This window comes from Lampetra fluviatilis, chromosome 9 (genome assembly GCF_964198595.1).
Source record: "Lampetra fluviatilis chromosome 9, kcLamFluv1.1, whole genome shotgun sequence".
Taxonomy (NCBI): Eukaryota; Metazoa; Chordata; class Hyperoartia; order Petromyzontiformes; family Petromyzontidae; genus Lampetra; species Lampetra fluviatilis.
Window position 1 is genome coordinate 11,713,269 of NC_136283.1, and position 15,172 is coordinate 11,728,440.

Below are 15,172 nucleotides of genomic sequence, written 5' to 3' on the forward strand. Positions count from 1 at the left end.
CAGTGTATTTATGTGACCGGCTAATGCAGTGGTCGGCAACCAAAATAAGAGACATTTTTTTCGAATTTCGGTTTTAAAAAAACCCCTTCAGTATTCGAAGAGCCGCAATGCACGTGGTGAAAACGTCGAGACGGTGGTGCTTAATAAATAAATAACGTCACGAAGCAGTCCGTCAAGAGCCACATGCGGCTTTAGTAGCCGCAGGTTGCCAACACCTGGGCTCATGGATCTGTGAGAGTTGGGATCAGTGTCGTCTCCTTTCATGAACACATATGTCACAGGAACAATAGTTGTGATTGCAATATTAGGTGTGTGTGTGTGGTGCTGTAATTGTGGTTGTGATTGTAGTTTTTTGTACAACTACATCTGACGTGGCAGAATTAGTTTTTGTACTGTTGAACATTATTGCAGACTAACAGTGCACAGTTTTGGTAGACTTGGGGTGCCAGAAATGTCTGGGTTTGGTCTACAGATGAAAAGATTGGCGACCGTATTCAAACCCGATGCATGATGAGACCTTTTTTTTGACAGACCTCCCGGTCCAGTTTGTCTCAAATCCTGTGACTGTCAAAGGTGGCAAAATTTGTGGCAGCGATTCGTGTTCACTCTTCCTCAGACCCTGGCTCCCTTCTTGCATTGTGTGACTTTTACATCGCACTTGGGACCCGTGGTCTCGAGGGGAAGCAGGCTCCCTTGCCTTGTGAACGTCTGGCAGTCACCAGCATGGGTCAAGTAAGCTGCTGATGAGACGCTGAGTGTTGGTTGCCAACGTTGAACCAATCAATGCTGCTGAAATTACGCACTCGTGTTGCTGACGGGATGTGTGTCAATAGCAGTGAGGTGCGGTGAGGTCAATGGCTTGGGGAGGCACTGGCTCGTGTCAGAGCCAGATTCACACACTGAGGGGGGCGTGGCCTCACTGAGGGGGGCGTGTTAGACACGTCCCCCTCAGTGAGGCAGATGTGATAGCTGCCTCCCCTGGTGCTTTTTCATTGCAGTTTCATGACGAGACCAGCGACCCTAAATATCTGTATACACATACGTGGAATAAGTTACCTGGAGTATGGAAGGCGAGGACATGAAATGAAAGGGTCTACAAACATTACATTGGTGACATACTGAGATAGTAACAGGCACGCGCTTATTGCCCGCGCTCCATCCAGTTACTGAGGAGTTGCGCAATCAGAGGGGAGGCTGAGCTCGTCGCTGCCTCACCTCTCGTCTCTTCCTGTATTTGCAGCGGAGCTCCGCAAATTTGGCGATTTTGACTATAAAAATGATTTGAATCGTACAGAAATGACATTTATAACACAGATCAGTGGAAAAGTCTTCATATTTATTTTATTTGATTATTCTTTTTTTTACTTTTCGTAACAGCTATTTTCATTGGAGTATGACAGATGAGGCTCTGCGCCCCCCCCCCCCCTGCCTCCCCTGACCTCACGTCCCTGGTCAAAAATGTTACGTGGAGTGACAGCTCCGTGTGAAGGTGTGGTGTCTGATTGATTTATTTTGCCCGGCATTTTAGAGCAGTAACATGCGTGAGCGCCTAACACAGAGATGTCCGAGTGTCATAACTCTCGTAGCAAGTGCATATATAGCCCTCGTGGCGATCCACTACTGGATGAGAAACCCCCTCGCGCGTGCCCTGTGGCTCATGGGGATCATTTCACCTCGTTTATTGTTAAATTTGATTCAAAGTTCTTATGATTGTATTTTATAGCTTTATTTTGGCGATTTCAAAAAAACATATGGTTAAGCCATGTTTCTTGCGGAAGTGCGGAGTTGGCCTGATAACTTTAATCTAAATTATCTCATGGTTGTTATTGTTTGATTTGCATCACACTGAGATTTTTGCACACAGCGTTGTAATACGGTGGGGTTTTTAATGGAAGATTTGCTGGTTTATCCAGGATGTTTCTGTTGCGCGTCGTGGCTTTAAGATGTTCTCTGTTCATATTTTGTTTGTTGCGGTTGCACCCGACTCATGAGCCGCATGGCTCACAGGGCTATACCTAATGAATTAAACTTTAAAACGTCCTGGTGGTCAGTGCCGGTCGGTGGCGGGGAACATTTATGTTGGAGCGTAGGAAAGTGCAATGGATTGTGCTGCACTGCCCTCTACTGACGATGTATGTGTAATAACACGCTGGCTAAATCGGAAATACCACCTTCATTACTAAACATACATATTGGAATATGCTCAAAATGTTCCCCCAAATATATTGCTATAAAATAGATTTCTGTCTATATGATTGTGATTATGGTTGTCCTTTATTAATCCCTAATCTCTGCCATTACATACAATGAAACAAGAAAAGGTAAAAAAGAAAAAAACAGAGCAATGTAATACAATACACTATTAGACATTATTGTAAAAAACTAAGAAAATTTCATCCCATGTGTTAGTGAATTTTTTAATATTTTAGGCAGGAAATGGCAGGAAATTCTTTTCAAATTTAGATTTTTTTTCTGGAGGGGGGGGGGGGAACCCCACACCCCCTGGAAGATTTGGTCCCCCCCAATGTTGACTCCATGGCTACGGCCTTTGCTGTATACCGTACTCCGGACACGAATTAATCGCGCCATTTATTGGTACAAGTTATTACTTGTGAATATATGAGTTCTTAGTCGGGGATTTGTACTTGCCATCAGCCCGAACGAGAATTGCCTGCTTATGATGTCATTGTCCTGATTTGTCCTGAGATGTACAACAAATGTGTTGTGATCCACAATCCACGTATTGGCCGCCGCTGTTGTGAAGAAGATCAGTAACACAGATCCGTAAGGGATGTCTCCTTCCTATATCTAGTACACATCCCGTCAGCCACACTTGCTTCTGTTCTGGCAGGGAATCATTTCACCAGCATTGGCTCAATACGAACACAACTCTGAACCGGTTGCAAATGGTTCGATTTAAAGCTTTCGTGACTGCAGGGATTCATCTTCTTGGTTCTTTCGGTAAAGTCACGTAGAATGGAAATAATAAAAGAATAAAAATAAAACATTGTGTTTTATTATTATTTGATTATTAAGTTTGATTTTTATTATTTTATTATTTCCATTCTACGTGACTTTACCGAAAGAACCAAGAAGACGGTTGCAAATGGTTCCTCCGTTAAAACACGGAACGTTGGGCGAGCACTCGGCTAACGGTTCCAACCACGTGCCAACATTGGACCGACGTTACATGTTTACCGGGCACTTAGTAGATACCGATGGCCTTGAGGGGCAGGAGTTTTTAAACTATCTAAAAAATTCAACATAAACTGTTTTATTTTACTAGGTAAGGCCCACTGAGCTATATAGCTCTTTAACAGAAGCCACCTGGCGACAAATTATAGCTCAACAAAGTGGCCTATCATGTGGAACTGTATAGCAGCCAAATAATCTAAACGCATGATTATAAACGTGGAGGGAATAACCGGAGGACGTGGAGAAAAATCCACGCGACCACGGGGTGAACTTCCAAACTCCAAATAGACAGGCGTTATGATCAGGGTCGAACCCACGACCTCCTGGATACCAGGCGAGGTAGATAACATCTTGCCACGGTGGCGCCTAACACATTCCTGCGGAAGGAGCTGGTAGGAACGTTGGGTTGCTCGGTCAATGGCCAGGGTCAACGGCGGCGTGGTGTATTCCGCAAATATGCCCGACTGTGCGGGCGGGCATAAGCCGGCGTGAGTGGGTTAAACGTTGAGTTTTATAAGGGCACCACGGGGTGACCAGCCCCTCCCCACCCCTCCCACCCCCCACCCAACCCCACCCTCCCCACCCAGCCCCACCCTCTCCACCCAGCCCCCCCACCCAGCCCCATCCTACCCACCCAACCCCTCCCCACCCAACCCCTCCCTCCCCACCCAGCCCCTCCCTGCACGACGGACGGACGTACACAATAATCCCCTGTGGGCTGGTGGAACCAGTGGGTTCCTACCAGTATTATGCACAGCCTGGAGTCACAGCCAACGTGAGCGGAGCCATCATCTCTTGGTAACGTCCCCAATCCTGCAGGGGCTCATAGGCGCGAAGGGTTCGCAGCAATCGTGATCACATTGTCCATAGCCTTTCTTTCGATCTCACCTGGGGTGAACTTCCAAAGCCCAGGTTACCCACGCTCAGGCTGTTGGCCGATGTATACTCACATGTGCAGAATATTAAAGAATGACATTCCAACACACAGCAGCTCCCATTGTGAGAGATATTCTAAAGCGTGGTCTCCCACTCAAACAATGCTAACGGATTCAAATGCGTAAATGCGGGAAATTTTCTTTATTGGATTCACAGCCAGCGAACAGTAGACAGTCGACTGCTGATGAAATATATATTTTTAATGTTTCCATTATTTCTGGCAAACTGCAAAGCTTGTTACTATTAATCCATCTGCTTTAGTGTACTTCTTCAAAACACGTCTCGTATTCAGTTGGTGCAACACAGATAACATTCCTCGAAATAGGCATTGCAAGAAAATACAACCTTCAATTCTCCAACATGTCACGTAACGCACCAGGTGTTATTGTGTTGCGTGCAGTCACTTTGGGCTGCACGGATGTGAGGAACGCATTCTCACAACCATCGCGAGCCAAGGTAACATTTTCTGATTTTGTGATTGCCTGCACAAGATTACCAAAGTCTTCTTCTCTAGTCGTGCCACGTTCTCAACAGGTCACATTTCACAACGTGTTTTCGCGTGCTGTTTTTGAAAACATATTTTTTGCACGAATTTAGATTGCAGAATTGTTAACCGTATAAAGCAAGTAGCTTAGTAAAGTATACTTTTCAATTGTGTTTAAATTTAGGAAGCCACGGACAACGAAGCCTTTGCAGTTGATCACAGTTGGATGGCAGAACTAATCGGGATGGAAGTGATGATCATGTCAGGGTCGTGTAGCCTTGGCTCTTCGTCTCTGTAACACAGTGATAAAAAAAAGCACACACATCTCATTTGTTTCAATCATATTCAGTGAAACTTAAAAATGCAATTGACCAATACCGAATCATCATCGACTGCTGATGACTGTGGGCCGGTCCAGATAACGCTCGCCACTGATGTTATTCATGCTCGTGAGTCGGACTCTAGCACACTCCTGCTAACCACCGCCCCTCCACTCCCCTCTCGCGTACAACAAAATAAGTTCAATACAGTCTATGCGGGTGTATAGTTGACGTAACACGCAAACACAGGATAATTTGGCATTTTGTATGAGTTCGCAAACGCTCAATATCTGAGCAATGTAAGCTGGCGTACATCTGCGTAACTGTGATATGCTGAATATTAAGACACGTGCACAATGAGGAAGGTGCAATGAGTGTGCGGGATAAAGGAGGGCAGGTTTGCGATTGTTCTCAGGACCAACATGTTGGCTGCGATATAACTAGTAGCCAGGACAGCCGAACGTGATGAGAGCGAGCAGGAACGGCAGAAGTTTTGCGTTTCTGTGCATGTGGTGCTTGAGAAGCTGCTCTCTCAGTCCACTGCAAGCAATCGACATGGACTTTTAATGCACCTTTAATTTTCTGTACGTGGTTGAGATGATGCAAATTAAATGAAAATAAGTTGTTGTTGTTGTTGTGCATAACCGACACTTGTCCCACAGGCGATTGGCGTCCACCTAACCGCACCTCCGATTTGCACGGTTGGCTACGTACGGTGCGACAGAAGTTCAACGTACATACATACAACACAACCGGTCCCACGCCAGACGTCAACGCCTCTGTACAAAGCAGGCCGTGTGAGAGCCGTCGGGCCGCCCGCCGCCGCCGCACGCGTGCATGCGTGCATGCGTCGCCCAGGTCAGTGTGTCCGTGCGCCACGTACCCGTGCTGCCCTGGTCTTTCTCCCCGCGAGCAGCGGGGACACGCCGTCGTTGGCGACGCCCGTTCCGTCGGACGTGGACACGTGCTTGGTGTGGTGCGTGATGGTCGTGCCGTTGCTCAGAACTTTGGTGACCACCGACTCGGTGACGGTCTTCCCTCCTGGAGGGAGCACACTCGCACGGTGAGCTTCAGGGGCACGAACACATTGAGCAGGAGAAACGTACTTTCGGGTTTAAATGTGAATTCGTTTCTCCAGAATACAACGAGTTGAGTCTGATGTGGCCTGGATTGAGTGCTCATGTCAGGATCATGGGAAAGACATTGGCATGGGTCAGCTAGTCTCTGAGTCTTGAAAACTGACATGCATTCAAAGGTCCTGTTATAGATGCAGTATATATTACGCCAGGGAACAGTACGGTCACCACGTTTCCCACAGGCAAAAACTCGGGGCATATTTCTCAGGCGAGGTCTATTCATGTCAAACCATACCGATAGAGTGGAATAATATAATACTATATTGAAATTTAATATCGATAAATAAGTAATTGCAGGTCATTAGTCACACGTTAATATCTTAAATTATTATCACAAACAGCACAAACATGCATAAAACAACCGTCATTGAAAACTAAATCGTCATTCCTCACCTGATGTGGATGACGTACTTCTTGAGGACGACGACAACGAAGATGATGACCTGCTGGCCCCAGGCAACATGCTTCGGAACTCTTCGTGGAATTCAGGCCCAAAATCAGTTTTGAATAAACTACCAAACCTACTTCCTCCATCACCACCACCACCACTAGCAGCAGCACCGGCGTGGCCACCGCCACTGCTGGATGACGTCGTGGAGGATGTGGACACACGGCGCCTACTGAATATGTCTGAGTGATCTGGCATATCCCACGTGCCAAAGTCTGGAAGGGCTGGGAGCATATCTAGGCTGCTCGTGCCTCCACTAGCACTGTGAGCACTGTGTGCGCTTGTGCTCCCACTCCCCGTTTGCGCACCCGTTCCTCCGGCGGCGTAACCGCCACCGCCCTGCGCACTGCCTGTGTTGGTCGCTGTACTTCCACCTGTACTCCAGCTACCGCCCTGCGCACTGCCTGTGTTAGTCGCTGTACTTCCACCTGTACCCCAGCTACCGCCCTGCGCACTGCCCGTATTGGGTTCTGTTCTTCCACCTGTACTCCAGCCACCGCCCTGCGCACTGCCTGTATTGGGTTCTGTTCTTCCACCTGTACTCCAGCTACCGCCCTGCGCACTGCCCGTGTTGGTCGCTGTACTTCCACCTGTACTCCAGCCACCACCCTGCGCACTGCCCGTGTTGGGTTCTGTTCTTCCACCTGTACTCCAGCCACCACCCTGCGCACTGCCCGTATTGGGTTCTGTTCTTCCACCTGTACTCCAGCTACCACCCTGCGCACTGCCCGTATTGGGTTCTGTTCTTCCACCTGTACTCCAGCTACCGCCCTGCGCACTGCCCGTGTTGGGTTCTGTTCTTCCACCTGTACTCCAGCTACCGCCCTGCGCACTGCCTGTGTTGGGTTCTGTTCTTCCACCTGTACTCCAGCTACCGCCCTGCACACTGCCTGTGTTGGGTTCTGTTCTTCCACCTGTACTCCAGCTACCGCCCTGCACACTGCCCGTGTTGGTCGTGGTTTTGGAGCCCCCGCCTATACCCGTGTTGGATGAACTTCCATCCATCATGCTCCCACCAGTGCGAACCCCACTATTATGAGTGACCCCGGTGCCCAATGGCGCCACATCCTTTCCACTCGTGCCAGAGGAGAACGAGGTGGTGGAGGTGGCTGTGTGGTGGGAAGTAGTGCTGGGACTGTGGGCGCTCGACGAGGCAGCAGCTTCGTCACGTGGACCGTTCCCCGTTGTACTTTCATCGTGGAAATTGAAGTCCCATTCGCTGGTGCCAGTGTTGGATCCTGGCAAAAAAGGGATGGAAGAGAGAGCACGTACAGTACGGGAAAAGCAGCACAAACTCAACTCCACGTGCCGGAGCGCACGTTTATCAACAGAGCTAAGTGATTGATAATTGGCAACAACCGTGTTTCAAAATACATTGGTGACACACAAATGCACACATATACGTACACAGTGTGATGATGGCGTCTAGAGCAAGACTTTGTGTTCTGCTGGAGCGATGATTGTACTGAATATTCTAGGCATAGTGATAGGTTTTTACCCTTTCAACTGGTACAAAAACTGACACCTTTATACAAGGTATCATGTTTGCAATAACCACAACACAAGCAAACATGATGCCTTGTATAAAGGTGTCAGTTTTTGTACCAGTTGAAAGGGTAAAAACCTATCACTATATTTTGCCACTGGTAAAGGAGGTCTCATAGTGTAAATGCTTACCCCGAGCTCTCAATACTCTGATAGTGCGCTGTTTTTGAGTTGTATGCCTTTTGGCATCATCTGGTCCAACACCAATGGAGACTAGGCTCTAACAAAAAGCTGTCTCGGGTGTGGACCAATCAACTTCAAGGACAGTGCATATCATTATCATTATCAGAGTTGTTTCTTTTTGTTTGCATTTTGACTGCTTGTGTTGTGCTTATTGCAAACATGATGCCTTGTATAAAGGTGTCAGTTTTTGTACCAGTTGAAAGGGTAAAAACCTATCACTATATTTTGCCACTGGTAAAGGAGGTCTCATAGTGTAAATATTCTAGGCATGTTACTAAGCAGAACGATGTTCTTTCCAGTTTGGCTTGCTGTGGTAAGAATGAAGCGGTGTGGGTTAACGACACAATTAAACTGAACACGAATAAGCTAATAGCTGTAATAAGCACAATGAATGTGGTCAATGTTCGTAAAAAATAAAATCGAGCAGTTTACAAGGCTTCATGTTTCCTGTCTCTGGCATTGCCTGCGATTTGTGTTGTTCTCTGATAAAAAAAAAAAACATTTTTAGTACACTGGGTAATCGCGCCATTCTCATAGACTAATAGAGCAAGGCTATCGCAAAGGTGCAATGTTTCGCAGACGTCGTCTGCAGCAGGATGTCAGCGTGGGGTGATGTTGCTCTGTGCTAATCCCAATTGAGTAATTTGCAGAGTCTTGATAGAGTTTGGCAAATGTGGACAATGAAGCTGCTACACGAGGAGCCTCCTCATTTCGAATCACGTCAGGGGGATCTATAACGTCCACTGTGAACCCAACGGTGCGTAATTAATCGTAAATACACAACGCAGTAATAACCAGAGCGGCTGGCCCGCTCCGAACCGTAAACCTCTGCAACGAGCAGGGGACGCGCTACCGTTGGACCACTGCATCACCGCCTCGATAATAATAATAATAGTTCAAATTGTAACGCGCGCAAATTTGCAGACGTAGTAGCCGCAACTCAGAGGCGCGGAGCCAAGCTCAGAGTCGTTCGAAAGCACGATTGTAGAGGTGAGTTTTTAAGTTTCTCTTGAAGGAGGCAATTGAGGTGATGCTGCGAATGTGCAGAGGGATATCGTTCCAGACTGTTGGGGCTGCCACCGAGAAACGGCGCATAGACATGACCATCCTGGATCTTGGTATCAAGAGGAGGTCGTGAGTCGCGCTGTGCAGGCATCTGCCGTATGCTGAGCTGCAAGTTGTCAATAATGAAGAAAGGTACGGCGGGCAGGCGGATATGAAGGCATTGTGGCAGAGGCAGGCGGTCTTGTATGTGACCCTACTGGCGATGGGTAGCCAGTTGAGAGCACGGAGACAAGCTAGTGAGTCGAGACGGGGATGAGTGTGGGCAATGACGATGCGTGCCAGGTTGTTTTGTAGTCTTTGAAGTTTCTTTAGGTTGCCAGCGGAGGTCCGGACTAGGACGGAGTTGCAATAGTCAAGGCGAGACCCAACTATGCAACATGCCAATGTGTTGGCAATTTCAGTAGAGATGAGAGAACGTATGTGTCTAAGAGCCTTCAGGTGAAAATTACATGAGCTGATGATATGGTTGGTTTGACGGTCGAAGGATAAAGTTTAATCTAGGATGACACCGAGGTAGCTGAAGTGGTCGGTGAACGAAGATGTGTATGTGTGTGGGGAATGCTGCTGAATTGAGACGTTGCTTGGTACCTAACATGATGGCCACTGACTTTTTCCGGTATAAGGGCTAAGTTGTGTGCAGTGAACCATTGTTGCACGGCGGTGGTACGTTCCGAGAGCCTCTCGAATCCAGATGATGGTGATGATGATGACTTTATTGACGATGCTGAATATGGCAGTGCGGAATGTCCTACCAGGAAGTGGAAACGCCAAATCGGGCGACACCGGCTGTGAAGAGGAGGATGAGGACGACGTGTGTGTGGAGGAGGAGGAAGCCGAGTGGGCCACTTCGTTTGGATTGCTAAACCGACCGTGATCCACGTACGTAGGTTCCCTGTGGAGCACAAAACGTGGGATGACATCACAATTGCGATCGCATTTAACATCGGAAACTTTTGCTGTGAAACACAGGGTGGGTGGGTGGGGGGTCAAAGTGTGTCCTATTATCCGGAGAATACAGTTGATAGTATAATGCACACGGGAAGGGCTGGTGCATCATCACGTGTGTAGTCTATGCCGTGGCCTGTGCTGAGAGCGTGTCACGGCTGTGTGAGCTTGCGAAGGATCCGAGGAATGTCTGCTTGGTGCTGCCACAAGGTGTCACTGGAGGGACCACTTGTCATGGGAATTAAGGAGGAGGAGGGGTTGGTGGTGGTGGTGGGGATTTCTGACCCCTTGGCGCGTGGCGTGTTGCGTGTGTTAAGTGACTCGGCATCAGGGAAGCGCGAACGGCGGTAGGTCGTTTGCGCCCATAACTGCACTTGGCATGCATATGTGAGTGTGTGAAGGTGACCGATTGTATGAATCACATCCACCGTGCGCATGCCTTGGCATTCCTGGCGTTCATCTGTGTGTGTGGGTGCGGTAGTGTGGCGGTTAGCACGCTGTGCTACCCAAGTTCAATTCCCGCTCACGGCCAACATCGGTGACGATTATCTGAACCGGTCATGGGCCCCCCCTAGGTCGACTCAGTCTCAAATGAGTACCCGGTGTGGTACATAAAAAAAAACATCGCCACGAGGGAGACAAATGAGTCTGGGCGTGGTGCTGGCCACCCAACCCCCTCGTGAGCCAGTCTGGCCATCATAGGTGCTCGCTAACAGCACTTGCCGCAACAGTCTGTTAAGGCTATACGGGGGATCTTTGTCTTTTTTGTGTGTACGCGTGACCTACACATTCGTCCGTGCAGATTTTTAATCGCGTTTTGTTTCACCTGCGAGGACCAACGTTTGATGCGCTCGTAATCGGCGGCGTTGGCTGGAATGTGTGGCTTGATGTTTCAACCCTCCTGTTGAGTGTCTCTTCCACCACAACTTCCTCGAAGCGGTCAAATTTGAGGTTGGCAATGTAGCTGGCGGCCTTCTCCAGCTGAAGGTTTTTCTCCTTGTCCAAGCGATACTCCATATAGCGCGCGCATGATCCCTTACACGTGCGCAGGGCAACGTCTATGTCCAGCTGTCCGGGCACACACATTTCAGTGAACATATTCGCATTAAAACAATTAATACAGAAAACACATCCGTTCTAGCTGGGGTTGTACCTCACGAAAATTACGTTACCAAAAACCATAAGTCATTGAAGGTGAAGTTGTTTTCTTACTCAAGCGAGCAGGCGGCAGTTTATTTGGGATGAGAACTATCCTGGCTGTAAAATAACGATATCATGGTGGTGGTGGTGAGCCTTCCGATCTCATCTGCTAGCTCGAACCCATTACACAGTTATTCTGGTCGTACACGGTGTGTGCAGTTTATCCAGCACCTGATACAGCGGTGGCTTGTGAGGGTGAGGTGTACATGGGTTACGTGCCCCTGGTTCTGGATCAGTGCCCTTCCTCGGTGAAAAAATTGGCCCTGCCCATATCACCTCACAAACAGACGTGCGATTTGTAATTATTCTCTCCCTGTAGACGGTTTTAAAGGAATAGCAAATTATCCCCGCCCTTCCCCTCCCTTCTCACCCCCTGTCATCGGCTCTGTAACCCATTTTTTCTTTACATTTTAAAACAATTACTTTGAATCACCATGTATGAAGCACTCTGCAACACCCTGATGTGAATTACTAAACGAAGCTAAACTTTTTATTTTACCAGGAAAGGCACACTGATCTATATAGCTCTTTTCAGGAGTGACCTGGCCACAAATAGTAGTTCAACAAAACTGCTTATCACGTGGAATATATAGCAGCCAATAACGCACGTTTTCTGAATGTGGAGAGAAGAACCAAAGGACCCGGAGAAAAATCCATGCGACCACGGGGAGCACATGCAAACTCCAAATATGCAGGCGTCAGGGTTGGGATCGAACCCGGGCGAGGTAGTTAACATCTCGCCACCGTGGCGTCCTGTGCACTCTTTTGCACTCTATCAACACACATTATTATGAATCTCCTTACCTCCACTCGAAGGATCTGTGAGACCTGGGTCTTGATGTTGTGCTGCAGCAGGGTGAGCTGCTGAAGCTGCATGTTGATGCGCCTCTGCAGATGAATGATTCTTCTCTCCAGTTCCCTGAGCACCTCCGAGTAGCGTACCTCGAGTTCTGAGGGACAAGCACAAATAACACTCTGTCATGCCCATGCAACATTCAGAATCGGAATACATTTTTACGCTTAGTATTTAAATCAAAAGAACATAGATCAACTGGTTTTGGGTTATTTTTTTCACGGTCACATTTTATTCATATATCTCATCACTGTCGCAGCATAAGACTTTCATTTTTTCTCTCAAAGAGTTCATGGGCTACCCTTGAATTCATTATGAGCACCTCATTACGCGCCCGAGCAGTCGACCTCCCAGCGTGTCTCAGTTTGTCCTCCGCCGCCTCACAAGGCAGAAGAGGGGGAAATTTTTTCCTGCGTCGTCGTACCGTTGTGCTCGTTCAGCGTTTGTCCGGAGGTGTCGCTCACGGCGCGGAAGTCCGTGTGCACCTGTGTGTACAGGCGTCCCAACCGCGCGAGCCTCTCGGTGAGGTCCCCGATGCGCTTTCCAATGTCCTTCTCTGTGCGGGTCATCAGGCCTTGCATTCGGCATCCACTCGGGCACTTGCGACCCTAAGGAAGACAAGATATATTATTGCTCCCAATTCCTGACATTGCCTCCTGCGTAAAAAAAAATGTACACTTTTAAATTCAAAATGTCTCATCATTTTGCAGATTAAAAAAAAATCTATCATTAGCAATGGTGAATGGCGTTTTTCCAAGGCTAAGTATAAAGCTTAGTAACATGGCAAGCCATTCCTAGGGCAGCCACAAACCTAAAAATAAACATCTGTAATTGGAGGATATATGGATGTAATTCAGAATACATTACTTCATGAAAAAATTACTAGATGCTAATCCATTTTGTTAATTGAGTCTCATTACCATTTAAATGCAAACTGAACTTGACACGATGCTCATTCCTGTAGTTCACTCGTAAAAATTTTTTTTGTTGGTTGTCGTTTTATCGTCGCGGTTGGTTGTTGTTAGCAGCCGGGCCGGCTGCGAGCTATGTGGGAGGGGGTGATGTAGTGGTGATACGCGCTGGGTGTATATGTCGTGTGCCAGCGCGTATGTACGGGTGTGTGTGTGGTGACGCGCGCTGACGGGGAGGAGCAGGCGTCAGTGCGCGGGTGGGGGTAGTGCTGCTGATTGGCTGTGTGCCGGTGACGCGCCCAGAGGGAGTGATCGGGTAGCAGCGCGGTGTGATTGGTCGGGGAGTGGAAACACGCGCTGAGCGGAACCGGATCGTAGGGATAGCGCGTGGGGATTGGGTAACTGAGGAGCGGTGCCGACGTTGAGGTCCGCATCCGCTCCGTCTCCCGGGAAGAAGGGGTATATAAGGTGATGCACAGAGGAGCAGGGGCAGAAGTGGAACCATCTAAGAATGAAGACGAAGGTGCAGAGATAGAGCCCGGAGAGGAGAGTAATGGAGAGTAATGGAGAGTAGAGGAGAGTAAGGTATAAGTGTGTAGCCAGCGAGAGAGAACGGTCTACACGAGCTGAGTAGTGTATAGTGTGTAGCCAGCGAGAGAGAACGGTCTACACGAGCTGAGTAATGTATAGTGTGTAGCCAGTGAGAGAGAACGGTCTACACGAGCTGAGTAATGTATAGTGTGTAGCCAGCGAGAGAGAATGGTCTACACGAGCTGAGTAATGTATAGTGTGTAGCCAGCGAGAGAGAACGGTCTACACGAGCCGAGTATGCATACGGTGTAGCCAGAGAGAGAGGAAGGTCTACACGAGCCGAGTATGCATACGGTGTAGCCAGAGAGAGAGATGCAAAGTCTACACGAGGCGAGTGGAGAGTGTAGCAGAGGCGCAGAGTCTACACGAGGCGAGAGAGGAGTGTAGCCGAGGCGCGGAGTCTACACGAGGCACAGAGAGCCGGCAGCACAGAATCCAGAGTCAAGAGAAGCGCATTGTGAAGAAGAGAGGCCACGCGTTGTATTGTTACAAGTCAAGATTTAATAAAAGAAGTGTGTTCCCGTCAAGGAGTTTCCTGCCGTCATTTTCCAATACTTCACATGTTTACCGGGCACTTAGTAGACACCGATGGCCTTGAGGGGCAGGAGTTTTTAAACTATCTAAAAAATTCAACATTAACTGTTTTATTTTACTAGGTAAGGCCCACTGAGCTATATAGCTCTTTAACAGAAGCCACCTGGGCACAAATGATAGCTCAACAAAGTGGCCTATCATGTGGAACTGTATAGCAGCCAAATGATCTAAACGCATGATTATAAACGTGGAGGGAATAACCGGAGGACGTGGAGAAAAATCCACGCGACCACGGGGTGAACTTCCAAACTCCAAATAGACAGGCGTTATGATCAGGGTCGAACCCACGACCTCCTGGATACCAGGCGAGGTAGATAACATCTTGCCACGGTGGCGCCTAACACATTCCTGCGGAAGGAGCTGGTAGGAACGTTGGGTTGCTCGGTCAATGGCCAGGGTCAACGGCGGCGTGGTGTATTCCGCAAATATGCCCGACTGTGCGGGCGGGCATAAGCCGGCGTGAGTGGGTTAAACGTTGAGTTTTATAAGGGCACCAGGGGGTGACCAGCCCCTCCCCACCCCTCCCTCCCACCCCCCACCCAACCCCACCCTCCCCACCCAGCCCCACCCTCTCCACCCAGCCCCCCCACCCAGCCCCATCCTACCCACCCAACCCCTCCCCACCCAACCCCTCCCTCCCCACCCAGCCCCTCCCTGCACGACGGACGGACGTACACAATAATCCCCTGTGGGCTGGTGGAACCAGTGGGTTCCTACCAGTATTATGCACAGCCTGGAGTCACAGCCAACGTGAGCGGAGCCATCA

At 48.7% G+C, this 15,172-nt stretch overlaps 1 protein-coding gene across 1 annotated transcript; it reads right to left on the reverse strand.

The window, feature by feature from the left end:
* Positions 1–4,658: 4,658 nt before the first annotated feature.
* On the reverse strand, positions 4,659–15,170 carry LOC144934277 (fibrinogen alpha-1 chain-like). Its single transcript, XM_078859957.1, has 8 exons — positions 15,150–15,170; positions 12,735–12,918; positions 12,262–12,407; positions 11,084–11,325; positions 9,969–10,204; positions 6,465–7,757; positions 5,819–5,976; positions 4,659–4,907 (listed from the first exon to the last, which is right to left on the reverse strand). Exons 1-8 carry the CDS (start codon positions 15,168–15,170, stop codon positions 4,878–4,880), a joined length of 2,310 nt encoding a protein of 769 aa, XP_078716083.1. The 3' UTR covers positions 4,659–4,877.
* Positions 15,171–15,172: the final 2 nt, after the last annotated feature.

Bases quoted from the DNA above. Each gene is read 5' to 3' on its own strand.
- LOC144934277 (XM_078859957.1), bottom strand. From the start codon at position 15,170: ATGGCTCCGCTCACGTTGGCT. The intron at 12,408-12,734 runs GTACGACGACGC...CTTGTCCCTCAG, and splicing joins AACGCTGAACGAGCACAACG to AACTCGAGGTACGCTACTCG. The intron at 7,758-9,968 runs GTGCAACAATGG...CTTTTTTGCCAG, and splicing joins TCTCGGAACGTACCACCGCC to GATCCAACACTGGCACCAGC.